We start from the raw sequence: 14762 nt of genomic DNA, 5'->3' as shown, positions 1-14762 counted from the left end.
AGCTGGCGCTTTGTAACCCCATGAGGAACGACCAAGACGCTTTTTTTTATTTATTTTATTTTTTTTTTTTTTTTGTTGAGAACAAAGAAAATTACTGGGATATTTATTTTGTTAATTAATGGCAGAGTAATTGAGAAAAATTTTAATTGTTTTTAAATTATTATTTGTAGTTTTTTTGGGGTATGGGATATTTGAATTTTTCAATGCAAATTTTAGCCATTGGTTTTTTTTTAAATTTTATAATTGTTTTTTTTTAGAGACTGAAGTTAGCCGACTTCTAATCATTTTTGGATTGCTTTTAGAAATAATTAATTAAAAAAAAAATATTTTAAAAAATGAAACTTGTAGTTTTTTTAATTTCCTAAATGTGCATTTTTTTTTTTTTAATTTCATTGTAAAAAAATCCGAAAACTTTTAATTGTCTGCTAACTTCGGGATCTTTTTTTTTACAATGGAGTAAAAGATGATAAATTAAAAATTTATTTGATTGGTTTTTATTATCAAACAGTATGGATAGGGTATATTTACATTACTTATATTATTTGTTGTTTTAACTTTCTATTTTGAGATATATATTTTTTTTTTCATATAAGTTAAATACTGATAGATTATTATATATGTGATATTTTATGATTTTGAAGTTCGAAGACAATTAAAAATTTTGGGATTTTTTTTTTCAAAAATCAATTATACAAAAAAAAAAAAAAAAACTATAAAAATGCACATGTAGAAACTTTAATAAACTATAGGTGCAATTTTTCAAAATATTTTTTTTTATAGTTAATCGTTTTTAAAAAAATTCAAAAACTGTCAGACGTCTGTTAACTTCAGTATCATGTGATATTTTATGATTCTGAAGTTCGAAGACAATTAAAAATTTTGGGATTTTTTTTTTTCAAAAATCAATTGCACAAAAAAACTAAAAAAATGCACCTGTAGAAAATTAAAAAAACTATAGGTGCAATTTTTTATAATTAAATTTGAAAAAATCAAAAAATTATTAGCTAAATTCAGTATCATATTTTTTTGTTTCTGAAGTTAGCCAATGTCTAATAATTTTTGGAATTATTTCAAAATGATGAATTATAAAAAACAAATATTCTAAAAAATTGCACTTGTAGTTTTTTTAATTTTCTAAATGTGTTATTGAGTTGTTGAAAAAAATCTAAAAATTGATAGTCTGTCAATTTCAGGATCATATTTTTTGTATGAGTGCGGATGTGGCAGTAAATAATTAATAAAATTAAATTAAATAAAAATGCACATTTAAATTTTGAAATGAATAAGTGCATTTTTTACAAATATTAATTTTTAAATTATTTACTCTATTTATTTATAATTTTAAATTTCATGTCTGCTACATTTGCACTCGTTTTTTTTTTATGAAACGGAATTTGGCCGACATCTGATAATTTTTAGATTTTTTTTAAACAACAAAATCTATTAAAATAAAATATTTCAAAAAATTGCACCTATAGTTTTTAAAATTTTCTACATGTGCATATTTTTAGTTTTTTTTTTTTTTGTAATTTTTCTGGTAAAAAAAAATCCGAAAATTTCCGATTGTCTGTTAACTTCTGGATCATTTTTTTCATGATCCTGAACTTAGTAGACAATTAAAAATGTTAAAATTTTTTTAAAATTATAAATTACAAAAAATTGCATCTATAGTTTTTAAAATTTTCACCATGTGCATATTTTTATTTTCCCATAATTGATTTGTTAAAAAAAATTAGACGTCAGCAAACTTCAAATTCATGACATTTTTAGTAAAAATTATGAATCATTGGTTTGTAGTATGGGATATTTTAATTTCGTGATACGATTTCTAGATAAATAATACAACAATAGGAAGTATAGAAGCTCTATATACATATATGATAAACGATATATATCGAATGACGCAAAAACTCCAATAGATTCGCGTGAGGGTCATACACTCATAGACCAAGAGTTAGAGCTGCGTGGAAACTCGCGCGGCAAGTGCGCAATGATCTCGTCCTTTCTTATTACGGATCTCACTCTCTACTGTACATATATACATATAAATCTCGACCTTCTACACTTAGCATTACTCCATATACATACATATATATATATAAATATATATACTTGTATCATATCCACGCTGACTTATTGAAAATCCTTTCTCTATCGTTAACACACACATGTCCAAATTCCACGTGCGTGTCAACATTCACTGATTGTCACACATGTCTATGTGCACTTTCTAAGAAAGTATATTTAAAATCTTATTAATTACCCAACAATAATGTAATTAATTTAAAAGTGATTAATCTTGGAAATGAGGATTGGCGGGAAACAGGAGAAAATTCAACATTTTGATTTTTACTTTGTTATTTATTCAATGTGTAATATTTTGTTTTATTTTTTTTTTAATTTTTATTTATTTATAAATTTATATCCTACAAATTAAAGTTAAAAATGAAAAAAATAACGTGATGCATTTATTTTTTATTTGCGCGTATTATTTTTTTTTGTTTTTTAAATTATTATTAAATTTATCGCATCCAAAAGAAAATAGTTAATAATATATATTTGTTTAAAATTTTATATCTTCGATAAGGCAACTAACTTTGTTTTATTATTATTATTATTATTATTATTATTATTATTATTTCACCTTTATGATTTTTAGTACTTTAATTACATAGAATCTAAAAAATTAAATGATAGATAAAAGTATATGTAAAACACTAATATATGGTTATTTTTATTTTTTTTCCTTGTTACAAGCCTTACATATAATTAGAATAGAATATTTATAATTTGTTTATATATATATATTTATATATTTATATATAACTCTTGTAATAAAATCGATTACTTGATGCCTTATTTCCTCGTTATTTATTTTTATTATCTCTTCTCTAAATATATATATTTATATATGTATATTTATATATTTATAATAAATATATAACTAATGTGTTATGTTAGTACAAGAAAAGTGGGTGCAATGGGTAGCAGCAGGGTGCGCATTCAGTAGTGCATCTGCGTCATTGTCATCATCGTCTTGGTCTCGTTCATCGTCATCGTCCGAGTCACAGTCATTGTCATCACTACCATTCATGATATTATTATCATTATCATTATTATCATTATTATTATTATTAATATTATTAACTTTATTATTATTCTTATTCATGGAAGATGAAATCCATTCGTCACTTTTTTTAAAGTCATCTCACATGGTGACATTCAACTGTATTGCTTTATTGTCCACTGGGCACACCTGTTGTTGTTGTTGTTGTTGTTGTTGCTGCTGCTGTGGTTGTTGTTGTTGCTGTGGTTGCTGTTGCGCTTGCTGCTGTTGTTGTTGTTGTTGTTGTTGCTGCTGCTGCTGCTGCTGGTGTTGCTGCACTTGTTGTTGAACCTGCTGCTGTACTTGTTGCTGTATTGCCTGCAACTGTATGGTCTTCGTATCAACAGTACAGGTCTGCTGTGGTTGTTGTGACTGTTGTTGTTGCACTTGTTGATTTTGTTGCTGGGTCTGCTGCTGAGCCTGTTGCTGGGCCTGCTGCTGGGCCTGTTGCTGGGCTTGCTGAACCTGTTGCTGCTGTGTTGTCTGCTGGGTTTGTTGTGTTTGTTGATTTTGTTGCTGTCCCTGATTCTGTTGCTGAGCACTTTGCGGTCCTTGCTGAGCTTGAGCAGCAGCTTGGGCTGCTAATCTCTGCTGTTGTCTTAATATGCTAGGAGGTGGATCCATGTGCTGACGTTGGTGAAGCAAGAGATGGTTCTTTTGGAAAAATGCTTTTCCGCATTTGTCACAGACGTGCGATCGTATATGACAACTACCGTCAGTATGACGTCGCTGATGCTGGGAGAGTCCGTGCTTTTGAGCAAAGCCACGTCCACAATCAGGACACAAGTGTGGTTTAGGTTTAGGACCAGCCGGTGGAGATGTTTGAGTTGCACACTGCATGTGACTCACTCCAGGAGTGCTGATGGGTCCGTTTATCTGCAAATACTTTAATTGTAAAACGGTGTTAAGTATTGATATATTAAATATTATGGTATTATGATATCTACCTGATGACCTCCAGTAGTATTTTGCGTTAGAAAATGTCCGGGTGTTTGTTGAAAAGCAGCTGCTAGTCCACACAAGTCAGTCACAATATTTCTATCACCCGTGTGTAACCTCAGATGCAGAGTAAGTGCTTCTCGATTGGTGAATTCCAATCCACATTCTCTGTGATAAGAAACAGAGGGGAATTTTTTTTTATTCTCCGCCACAAATAATTTTGTCAAAAAAAAAAAAGTCAGTGAATAAAATAATAATAAAAAATATATCAATACCTGCAGGTAAGTGTTTTTTCATCGGTAATGTTATTGTGCATCTTTGAGTGAGAAACCAAATCAACCTTACGAGCAAATGCTTCACCGCATACAGTACACGCAAATGGTGTCTCACCAGTGTGAAGACGCATATGAGCAAGCAAAGTTCTCTTCTGTAAAAACTCTTTACCGCACACGGTGCACGAGTGCGGGACTCGACCATGAAGACGACCGTGATTGACAAGTTCAAATTTACGTTGGAAGGTTGCCCCGCAGTCGGGACAAACAAATGGATGGAGGCTGCCGTGGAAGCGCGAGTGCATGGTGAGATGGTCCTTCTGGGAAAATGACTCACCGCACTCGGAACAAACGTATGGTCGTTCGCCCGAATGAAATTTGCTGTGTGTCACCAAGTGACGTTTTAGCGGGAATGCTCTACCACACTCTGGACAGACAAACGGCCGCTCCCTTGTATGTACACGTGTATGTGTAACCAAATGATGCTTCAAAGTAAATGATTTTTTACATTCGCGACACTGATAAGGTCTCTCCGCGCTGTGCAGCAGAAGATGGGTATGAAGACAGTGTTTGTGCGCAAAACTCTTGCCACAGTGCACGCAAATATGAGGCCGCTCGCCTGTATGTACCCGAGCATGGGTGGTAAGATGATGCTTCAGAAGAAATGACTTTCCACATTCAGAGCACGAGTACGGTCTCTCCTTGGGTACACGGACTTGGCTCCCCATGTCCTGTTGCGTTTTTACCTTTGTCTCAATCTGGGTTGCGTTAACGTGGGTAAGCACGTGACCAAAATGTGTTGCAGTGTCGGCTTGGCTGGTAGAGACGTTATTGGTTGTGGCCTGTGTCGAAGCAGCAGCAGCTCTCTTCATCAATATTTCATTGCACTCTTCAGCGGTAAGTTGAAGTGGCCCGATAGGTGTCATAAAGTGTTTGCTCATCGCATGTTTATCACCAGTTGTAAAAACTAATGCATTAGGAAAAATAGTTGGTGCTGGTGTTGTGTGCGCAGCATCACAATTACAGCCACCCTTGTCGCAGGTGAGGGTAAAAACATCCGAGTGTTTTTTAATACGTGCATGGGTCACGTGAGTTTGATTATGAGCTCCGGTATGACCATGAGTTGTTGGTGTCGGCTGACAATTATCGTTCATCGTAAACACCGGGCGTCTGGCTGTACTGTTGACAATCTTTGTAGGTTTTATGTCAACCTGAATTTTTTGACTGGTGCTCTGATCTTGATTATTGTTAAAAGCGTAGCTTATATTTGCGGTTAGCTCTCCCTGAGGATTATCACGTGATTCAGTACCAGGACCACCTAGCGACCACGCATACCCAAAACCATTGCCCGCGTTGCCTGGTGTCGTGCACATATTGGCAAGGGTAGCGTGATCGGGATCACTTTCACTGGCCACTGTGCTGTTTGTTGGCACCTCACTATCTGTCAACGCATCATCCGCGCCGACTCGTTCCACAACGACGAATTGGTCGGCGGGAAATATCTTGAGCGGCTCCAGGTAGACGTACCCGTCACACTCCAGTATCTCAGCTGTAGTAATTGCTCGTGAGTATCATATCTGTGTCCCAGTTGGGACGCTGCTGTTGACCTGATTCCTGTACCAATTCGTGTTCTGGTATCCCGGAGATGGTTATGATTAATTTTATTAAAAAATAATGCAGTTGGTTCTCTCTAGATGCTGTTGTTATATTTGCCCGCCAGACGGGTGCCACAGGAAGCTTGGAATCTCGACACTCGTGTTCACCTCGAGTGGTGTCTCCTTGTCTCTCTTGTCCGCGGTGACTCTGACTCTGCCTCTGCCGCTGCCTCGTCTCTCCTGCCACTGGTCGTTAATTGTTACTCCCCCTGGGAAATAATATTATTATTAATGATGAGAATATAGAGTTTATTTGTATATTTGCCGCGCCACCGTGCGCGCCAATGATACACAAAAAAAAAGGATATATATTTGTTCGTTTACCCACGTTATATTTTACTTGAGTGTATTGGAGCCAACACCACAGCACACAGTGTGAGTGATTCTTCGTTTCGGTATTGCGAGGGCCCCGCGGCGTCTCACGACGGCAACCGACGGTAAAAGACAACCTCCACCTTCTTTACACGGGAATAAAACACCACAACTTATATTATATTTAATATCACGACACTTTGCGCGACTTATATTTCCCGCAAATACTATTACGCGTAATTATGCTGGTCATTAATTTAACTTAAATTGCATATTTTATATCTCCATATAAAATAGCCTCATATATCGGCCATTTTATTTGTAAACTACTAAAAAACAATATTACCAATATAACAACATTTTTGGAGGGAGCAGTGTGGCTTTAGGTAACGTCATCTAATACTTTAGCAGTGGCTCTACTGGGGCACTTCCCTTTCGCTCTTTCTCTTTTACCCTCTCCATGTTTTTATTCCGCCTTTGTCACCCAGCGACATCTTGGATCGAAGGCTCAACTTTTTTTTGTTCAACCGTTTGTTTAATTTTTTTTTCGCGATATCTAATATTTATGGAGTTTTAATTTTAATTTGATTTTTTTGTTTTGTTTGTGATAAAGAATTGAAAAATTTCCAGTTCTAAGCGCTGACTAGTTTGAGCGGTAAATTTTGAATTATTAAAATAAATGACTGAAGTTAAGACAATTTAAAGTTTGAAGTTTTTTTTTTAAATTAATCAATTACAGGAAAAAAAGAAAAAAAATGCACGGGTAGGAAATTTAAAAAACTACAGGTGCAATTTTTAAAAATATTTTTTTTTTTATAATTTAACGTTTTGAAAAGAAATTCAAAAATTATTAGACGGCTAACTTAAGTATGATATTTTTTTATGACGTGATTATAAAAATAGATTTAAAACTTTGAGATTAACATACGATTATTTTTTTTTTAATTAGTAATGAATAATTATGTAATGGAAAAATTATTCAACTGAAATTAGAAATTATCTATGTGTGTGAACGTAGCTGACGGTAATTTTTTAAATTTTAGAATAAAGAATGAAATGTAAGCAAAGTAAAAATTTAAAAATGCGTATTTAGAAAAATACAAGATCCGTAAGCGCATTTTTTAAAAATTTATTTATTTATTTAAAATTTATCAATTGTCTCATGTCTGCTACATTCACACTCGCAATTTCCTTAGTCGAGCCGTGAGGACCTCTGCAGTTTTAATTTTAAATATAAAAAGTTGCTCTGATGGTTAATAAAATTTTCACTTATCTACTGGTAATTTGAAACTTTTATTTTTTTTTAAAATTAAAAATCAATAATGATATTTTTTATATGAAAATTATTTAAAAAATATGAGTGTGAATGCAGCTGACAGTTAGCAATTTTTTAAATTTTTGAATAAATAAATAAAATGAAAATTGAAAAATTCGTATTCAAATATTCGAAAAAATCAGTACGCGCATTTTTTAAAATTTCATTATTTTCATTAATTAATTAATTAATTAATTTGTTTAAAATTTATATATGATCTCATGTCTGCTGCATTCACACTCACAAAAAATAAATCTTTTTTTTTTTTAAATGTTAAAAATAATTAATCTTTTATTTATCTTATCGCCTTGTCAAACAAAATTTCACTATTCGCTTAAATTTTTGAATTAATTATCATAAATTATTATTTTAATATCATTCTTAATTAAATTGTTAGAGATTCGACAATTAGATAACATACTATTTTATAAAATAATTTTAAGCATTAAAATAAATATATTTAACTGTTTATTAAAAATTAATTTATTTAATTAACGCGTGTAATAAATCTTCTATAACCAGTTTGACCTTTGTAAGAATTATCCCGAACTCAATGGTTGGCTGATGGAGTACAATCACTTCCTGCAAATAAATTCAAATGTATATCCATTTATTATTTCAAATTTAAATCGAATGTAAAACTTTTTACTGATGGAAACCAATATTATTTTTTAAATTCAATCAAGTAATAAAAAAAAAATTGAAAAACGGTTGACTCTGTGGGCCAACTTCATTATAACTTCCCGCTGTTTTCGAGCTCAAAGAACTTTTGAGTTCTTCGAGTTTAAAAAAAGTACTTTTTATCTGACGATATCTTCGGAACAAATCGACCGACTTGGATATTTTCTGCGGCAATCAAAGGATCTTGTTCAGACTTAGATTTTATTGAACTTGGAAGTATGTCAGTCCAGCGGTTCACGAGTTATGTAAGAAAAACTTAAAAACTAATTTTTATTTTTTTTATAACTCGTAAACTACTTCGGTGATTGACTTCAAAATCTAATCAGTTTTAAGTCTTAGTGAGCCCGCTCGATTGCCGCCAATCGGTTGATTCGTTCCAAAGATATCGTCAGATAAAAAAAGTTTATACACACACATACATACATACATTCACACACATGAACGTCCATTCAGAAATAGTCAGAATAATTTCCTAGGACCTCAAAACGTAAAAAATTTGCGGAGTGAATGCGGATTAAATCCGGAGTGAATGCGGAGTGACTGCGGAGCGAATGATTGTGTGTTTATTTAATCCCCTTGGAGTAAAATTTACTCCGAAGGTGAGTTTATTTTAATATTGAAAGTCCAAATTGAAATGAATGTGGATTTAAATAAAATCCAGATCACTCCGAAATCACTCCGTTGAAAAATAAACTTCGAATTTACTCCGTATGTGGAGTACATATTTTTAAAATGCGGGAACTCTGAGTGAATTTGAATTGATGGGGAAATATAATCTGTAATTACTCCGAACTCACTCCCGGTTTTTCGCAGTGTAACTTTTCTTTTTTGAAAATTTTGAATTTTCACCGCGGGAAGTTAAAAAAAAATGTATGCGATGAGCAAATGAATCAATGATTCGCCAAATAATAAACTTTTCTAGTATTATATAACTGTTTTTTTCATCAAGGTGGCCGCGACATAAAGTCCGGGGGGAGAAAACTGATTCAGCGAACCGTGAAGGCGATACCGGGTCGTCATGGGCATCAAACAGCATCAGCATCAGCAACGGCAACGACAGAAATAGTCTCTACCCTACAACTATAGAGCACAATAATACTATAAACTTGCCCCTCGTATTTCTCCAATCCCGATGGGACGATTTGTATGTATCAATTACCCTGCGGGTTTAAAAAGTATCAGTTGAATATATCAAATATTGTGTGATACTCAAATTTTTAAATGACTCACGGCTTTAATGATTGATTTCAAATACTTGTAAAAAGAATTAAAAAAATTTTTCATTTTATTACAACCGTGTATATATTTACGGTCATAAAACATGTATTATTTATCGTCTTAGGTTCAGATACTGGTAATAAAAAATCCGCGGGTGGTATGAATGATATAAGGTAACGTCTGACCTTGGATAGACCTCGTTGTCGTACCTGTAAATAAAAAAAAAAAAAAAAGAAGAAGCTGAACTCGAGTTTGACTGTAGTCGTATTTAAATTTTGAAAGTTTTAAACGCATTGGTAATCATTAGATTGTACATGTAAATAAAAAAAGAGACGAAATGAATGTAATCATTCGGCGACTTTAATTAAAAGATGATTATATAATGATGAGGAATGTCAGTTAACTGTTATAGCGATGGTGCGAAGGTGAGAGTAAGTCATCATCAAATATTAAAATAAACTTTATTCACTATGCCTCTCTTAAGACCTAAAATAACTTATTTATTTTGTCAAGAAAATAAAAAATGTCTGTAGTTATGTGGGTAAAGTCAATAGATTCGAAAAAAATAACTGTACTTTATGATTTTAAACTGTCTGATATTTTTTTTGTTTTAGGTGTATATTGAATATTGAGCGTACTATTGAAAAAAGTTGCAGAACGGAGCTATTGTGATGAGAAAGCTTGAGATAACGACGGATATGTCCTGAACTACCTGTTCATCGTCAATTATTTATCCTTTTTTCTATTTCTCCCTTCTCTCATTTATTTCTCTTATTACTGTTACTTTTTTTATGCACACATTTATAACACTGTAAAATTAGCAGAGTAAATTTGGAGCGGTTGACTGTTTATTTATTTCATACCCCGGAGTAAAATTCACTCCGAAGGGGATTTTAGTTTAATATTAAAATTTCGAATCGGAGTGAATGCGGATTCAAATAAAATCTAGATTACTCCGAAATAACTCCGCTGGAGAAAAACTCCGTATTTACTCCGCGTGCAAATTGATTTTTTTTTAACTCTGGAACTCCGAGTGACGGACTGAATTCGGAGTAAATGCGGACCGAATGTCTGTGTATTTATTTAATGCCTTTGGAATAAAATTCACTCCGAAGGGGAGTTTATTATAAATGTGACACTCCGAATTGGAGTGAATGCGGATTTAAATAAAATTCAGATCACTCCGAAATCACTCCGCTAAAAAAACTCCGTATTTATTCCAAATGCGAAGTGATTTTTTATAAAACTCCGGAACTCCGAGTCAGAGTGAATGCGGATTTAAATAAAATCCAAATCACTTCGAAATCACTCAGCTGGAGAAAAACACTTCGTATTTACTCCGCATGCAGGTTGATTTTTTTAAACTCCGGAATTCCGAGTGACGGAGTGATTTCGGGTTTAAATCAAATCCGTAATTACTCCGAATTCACTCCCGATTTTTTACTGTATAAATCATAGTTGAATTATTAAAAGTATAATAAGTATATACATTTCATAACGTTAATAATTCTGATGAATTCAACGCGCTTTGATCTAGAACACTTAGGAGTAACTTTGATGCCTATGTAAATAATTTATACGCAGTTTTTTTTTTACATTACGTCCCCTTGTCACTTGATAATTTCAGATGTAACGCATCTTGATTTTCTATGTGATATTTTCTTTCTTCATTTTTTTTTTTTTTTTTTTTTTTTTTGTTATTGATCTGGATTAATATGGATAATAGGCAGAATAGAAGCCATGAGCTGATGAACATCAGGGCAAGTAGAAGAGGGTGTCATGCATGGCTCGTCGCATCATCCTGTACGTTATTCCGCTGGTAATGCAAGCACATTACGATCTTCATGGTCAATATAATTCTCAACCAAAATTAGTATTGAATTGCCATGTTGGACACACTAGTTTATTGATGGATACTTTAGATACACATTCAACTGACAATACATTAAATCCGATACACAATTGAGCTAAATTTTCGGTTGATAATTTCATGTACTTCAATTCAACATTGAACCGAAAAATACTGATAGATTATTTGTTGAATTAAATAGGCGTAAATATTGGCAAAAAAAACCGATATACTGTGAAAAATTTGCGGAGTAAATGCAGACTGGATAACTGTGTATTTAATTAATGCCCTCGGAGTAAAATTTACTCCGAAAGGAAGTTTATTATAATTTTTAAACTCCAATTCGAAGTCAAATTCATTTCTAAGGGAATTTATTTTAATATTAAAATTCCAAATCGGAGTGAATGAGGATTTAAATAAAATCTAGATCACTTCGAAATCTTTCACCGGAAAAAAACTCCCTATTTACTCCGCATTAGGGTGGTTGTTAAAAATTAAATTTTCTAAGGCGCCCCATAAAAAGCATCTTTTTAGTGAAAAAATACGTGGGGGATTTGGTTTTTTCTGTTTAAGTAAAAAGAGCACGTGCCTCAGGACGATCAAAGTTCATTTTTCGATACAATCGCGGTTTCTTTTAAATATCTCATGAAATATGCAGATTAAAGGAAAAAATCATAGGAATAATTTTGTAGGAAATTAAATTTTTGACAAAAAAGGTCATATTCATTTTTTTTTATAAAATGTGTATTTATGAAGATATTTAAAAAAAACTTTTTTAGATCTTATCAATTGAGCATTTTAATACATCAGATCTAAAAGAAGTTTTTTAAAAATATCGTCATAAATACACATTTTATAAAAAAAAATGAATATGACCTTTTTTGTCAAGAATTTAATTTCCTACAAAATTGTACCTATGATTTTTTCCTTTAATCTCCATATTTCATGAGATATTTAAAAAAAAACCGCGATTGTATCGAAAAATGAACTTTGATCGTTCTGCGGCACGTGTTCTTTTTGGTATCAGGCGTTTTGAGCACCTGACCAAATATCCCCGACAAAATATCTCCGGACAAAATATCCCCATGAAAAGAAAGCAAAAATAGTGAAAAAAGCCAAAAAAACTGACACAAAACTGGGGATATTTTGTCCAGAGATATTTTGTCGGGGATATTTTGTCAGGTGCTCAAAACGCATGGAACCGTTCTTTTTACTTAAAAAGAAAAAACCATATTCCCTACGTATTTTTTCACTAAAAAAAAGCTTTTTATGAAGCGCCTAAGAAAATTTAATTTTTAACGACCACCCTACTCCGCATGCAGAAGATTTGTTTTTAAACTCCGGAACTCTGAGTGAATTTGAATTTAAGTAAAATCTATAATCACTCCAAATTCATTCACGATTTCCTACAGTGAATCGGTAAAAAAAACTTTTATTTTTTAAAAATCAATTTTCTACAGGCACGAAATTAAATTATTTTTATTTCATAAAACTAATAATTTCTTTTTACGTAATATTTGATTTTTATGGGTAATTTAATACTTCCCATTAAAATTATCTGCAAAAGCCGATTATTGTTTCCATAATTAATTTATTTCTATTATATATTATATAGTGACTATTAAAAGTGTTAAAACGTTTTAATGTCTGAAGATTATGTTGAACAAGAGTACAATAAGAATAGAAGAAAAGTACACTTGTTAAAACTACGCCCCCCGACATCTTTACTTCATGAATTCATTCGTTCCCTCCTGGGCTCGCTAATGTCTTCGTCACGAGAATTACGCAATTATGTTGCACTGCACCCGACAATTATCGCGCAAAGTGCTGAATGGCAAGAGAAAAGAAATTTAAAAAAAAAGCACAAAGAAAAAAAATGTATAAAACTCTTCTTAACGATTTTTTTTTGTCTTCGTAAAAAATTCATAAGTGAATCAGATCAAAATAAATTGCCTCGTAAATTATTCAAGTCAAGTAGATGAAATGACGAGGGTCAAGAAGATAATTACGATAAATAATTTCTCAAAACACATGACTAACAATTCGGTAATATAAGATGTAGCACAAGTTAATCGTAACAATTGGCGAATTTCGAATACCGAGAAATTTTAGCGAATCTAGGGCCTAAAAGTTAATCAACGAATTTTGACTGTTAAGCTACGCTATATATAGTTGTGACTTGTTTCAATTGCAATTTAAACGAGTTACAACACAGCGAAGTGAAAAAAAAAAAATGCTTTGCCAGGTCATTGAATATTGTTCAGAAGCAGTAGATGACCTCATTATTTTTAACGATATGAAATAACAGTTTCATATTTTATAAATTGCATTTAAATGGAACGTTTTTAGAAATATTTTACAATATTTTTTTTTTTGACAACTGATGTATCGAATTTTTAAAGTTGTAATGCTTCGGTGAATAGTGCTGAGTAAGCGCAAATAGATACAGAGGATTTGCATCAGTGAATAAATAAAATAAAAAAAAAAAAAACAAGGATGGGATGTGATATGACCTGTGTGACAATCGTTGCAGGTTTTTCCGTGATAACAATAAAAGCTAATAAGGGAGAGAGGCAAAACGGGCTACCGCCAAAACTTTGAAATTTTTTTTTTAAATGTTTTTTAATCATTTCACAATACGATACCGAAACCGCAGCTATGATACTGAAGACAGCCGACGTCTAATAATTTTTTGATTGTTTTTTTAAAAATAAATTATATAAAAAAAAATATTCAAAAAAATTGCACTTATAGTTCTTTAAATTTTCTACATGTGCATTTTTTTGTTGTGTTTTTTTTTTTTATAATCGACCTATTGAAAATAAAAATCCCAAAATTGCTGATTGTCTGTTAACTTCAGCATCATATAACCCGCACAAAAAAATATATAAATAACATATATGTCCCATAAAGCCGATACATTGATGCATATATGTCACATATATATTTTTCTGTGTGGGAACCAGCTGATGTCTAATAATTTTTGGATTTTATTAGAAACGATAAATTAAAAAAAAAATATATTTTCAAAAATTGCACCTAAAGCTTTTTTGATTTTCTACATGTGCATATTTTTTTTTTTTTTTTTTTTTGTAATTGATTTCTTCGAAAAAAAACCGAACATTGTAAATTCTGTTCTAATTTAAGAATCATTCCAAAATCACTTGTAAATATAAATGAGCATTATTTTGAATTTTTTTTCCCCGTGTTCGAAAAATTTTGCTTATGTAAAAAATGGTATGAAAAAAATTTGATTTTTTTTTTTATCAATTTACAATAAAAGAACTCCCAGTGTCAAATTATTTCAGATGGATTTCTTTAATCAACTTAGAAATATTTACAATTTTTAAATTTTATGACTCTTTTAATAATTTTTGAATCTGTTACTTCACAATATATAAAATTGTTTTTTTAA

General features: G+C 31.7%; 1 protein-coding gene and 1 long non-coding RNA gene across 4 annotated transcripts; one reads left to right on the top strand and one right to left on the bottom strand.

Annotated features, from left to right (window-relative positions):
- Nucleotides 1-2470: 2470 nt before the first annotated feature.
- On the bottom strand, nt 2471-5885 carry LOC130664382 (zinc finger protein 256-like). The gene is made up of 3 exons (XM_057464193.1): nt 4321-5885; nt 4054-4213; nt 2471-3991 (listed from the first exon to the last, which is right to left on the bottom strand). Exons 1-3 carry the CDS (start codon nt 5688-5690, stop codon nt 3209-3211), a joined length of 2313 nt encoding a protein of 770 aa, XP_057320176.1. The 5' UTR covers nt 5691-5885; the 3' UTR covers nt 2471-3208.
- A 392-nt stretch (nt 5886-6277) lies between these two features.
- Nucleotides 6278-11637, top strand: LOC130664386 (uncharacterized). Of its 3 annotated transcripts, none has more exons than XR_008989391.1 (4): nt 6278-6670; nt 9230-9537; nt 9623-9929; nt 10113-11637. It is a non-coding gene; the product is annotated as an uncharacterized LOC130664386 (long non-coding RNA). The 3 variants fall into 3 exon arrangements; XR_008989392.1 differs by lacking the exon at nt 6278-6670 and adding an exon at nt 6852-6939; XR_008989393.1 differs by lacking the exon at nt 6278-6670 and adding an exon at nt 7494-7563.
- Nucleotides 11638-14762: the final 3125 nt, after the last annotated feature.

This window comes from Microplitis mediator, chromosome 3 (genome assembly GCF_029852145.1).
Source record: "Microplitis mediator isolate UGA2020A chromosome 3, iyMicMedi2.1, whole genome shotgun sequence".
NCBI lineage: Eukaryota > Metazoa > Arthropoda > Insecta > Hymenoptera > Braconidae > Microplitis > Microplitis mediator.
The sequence above is the reverse complement of the archived record's forward strand: the minus strand, read 5'-3'. Positions and strand labels throughout refer to the sequence as shown.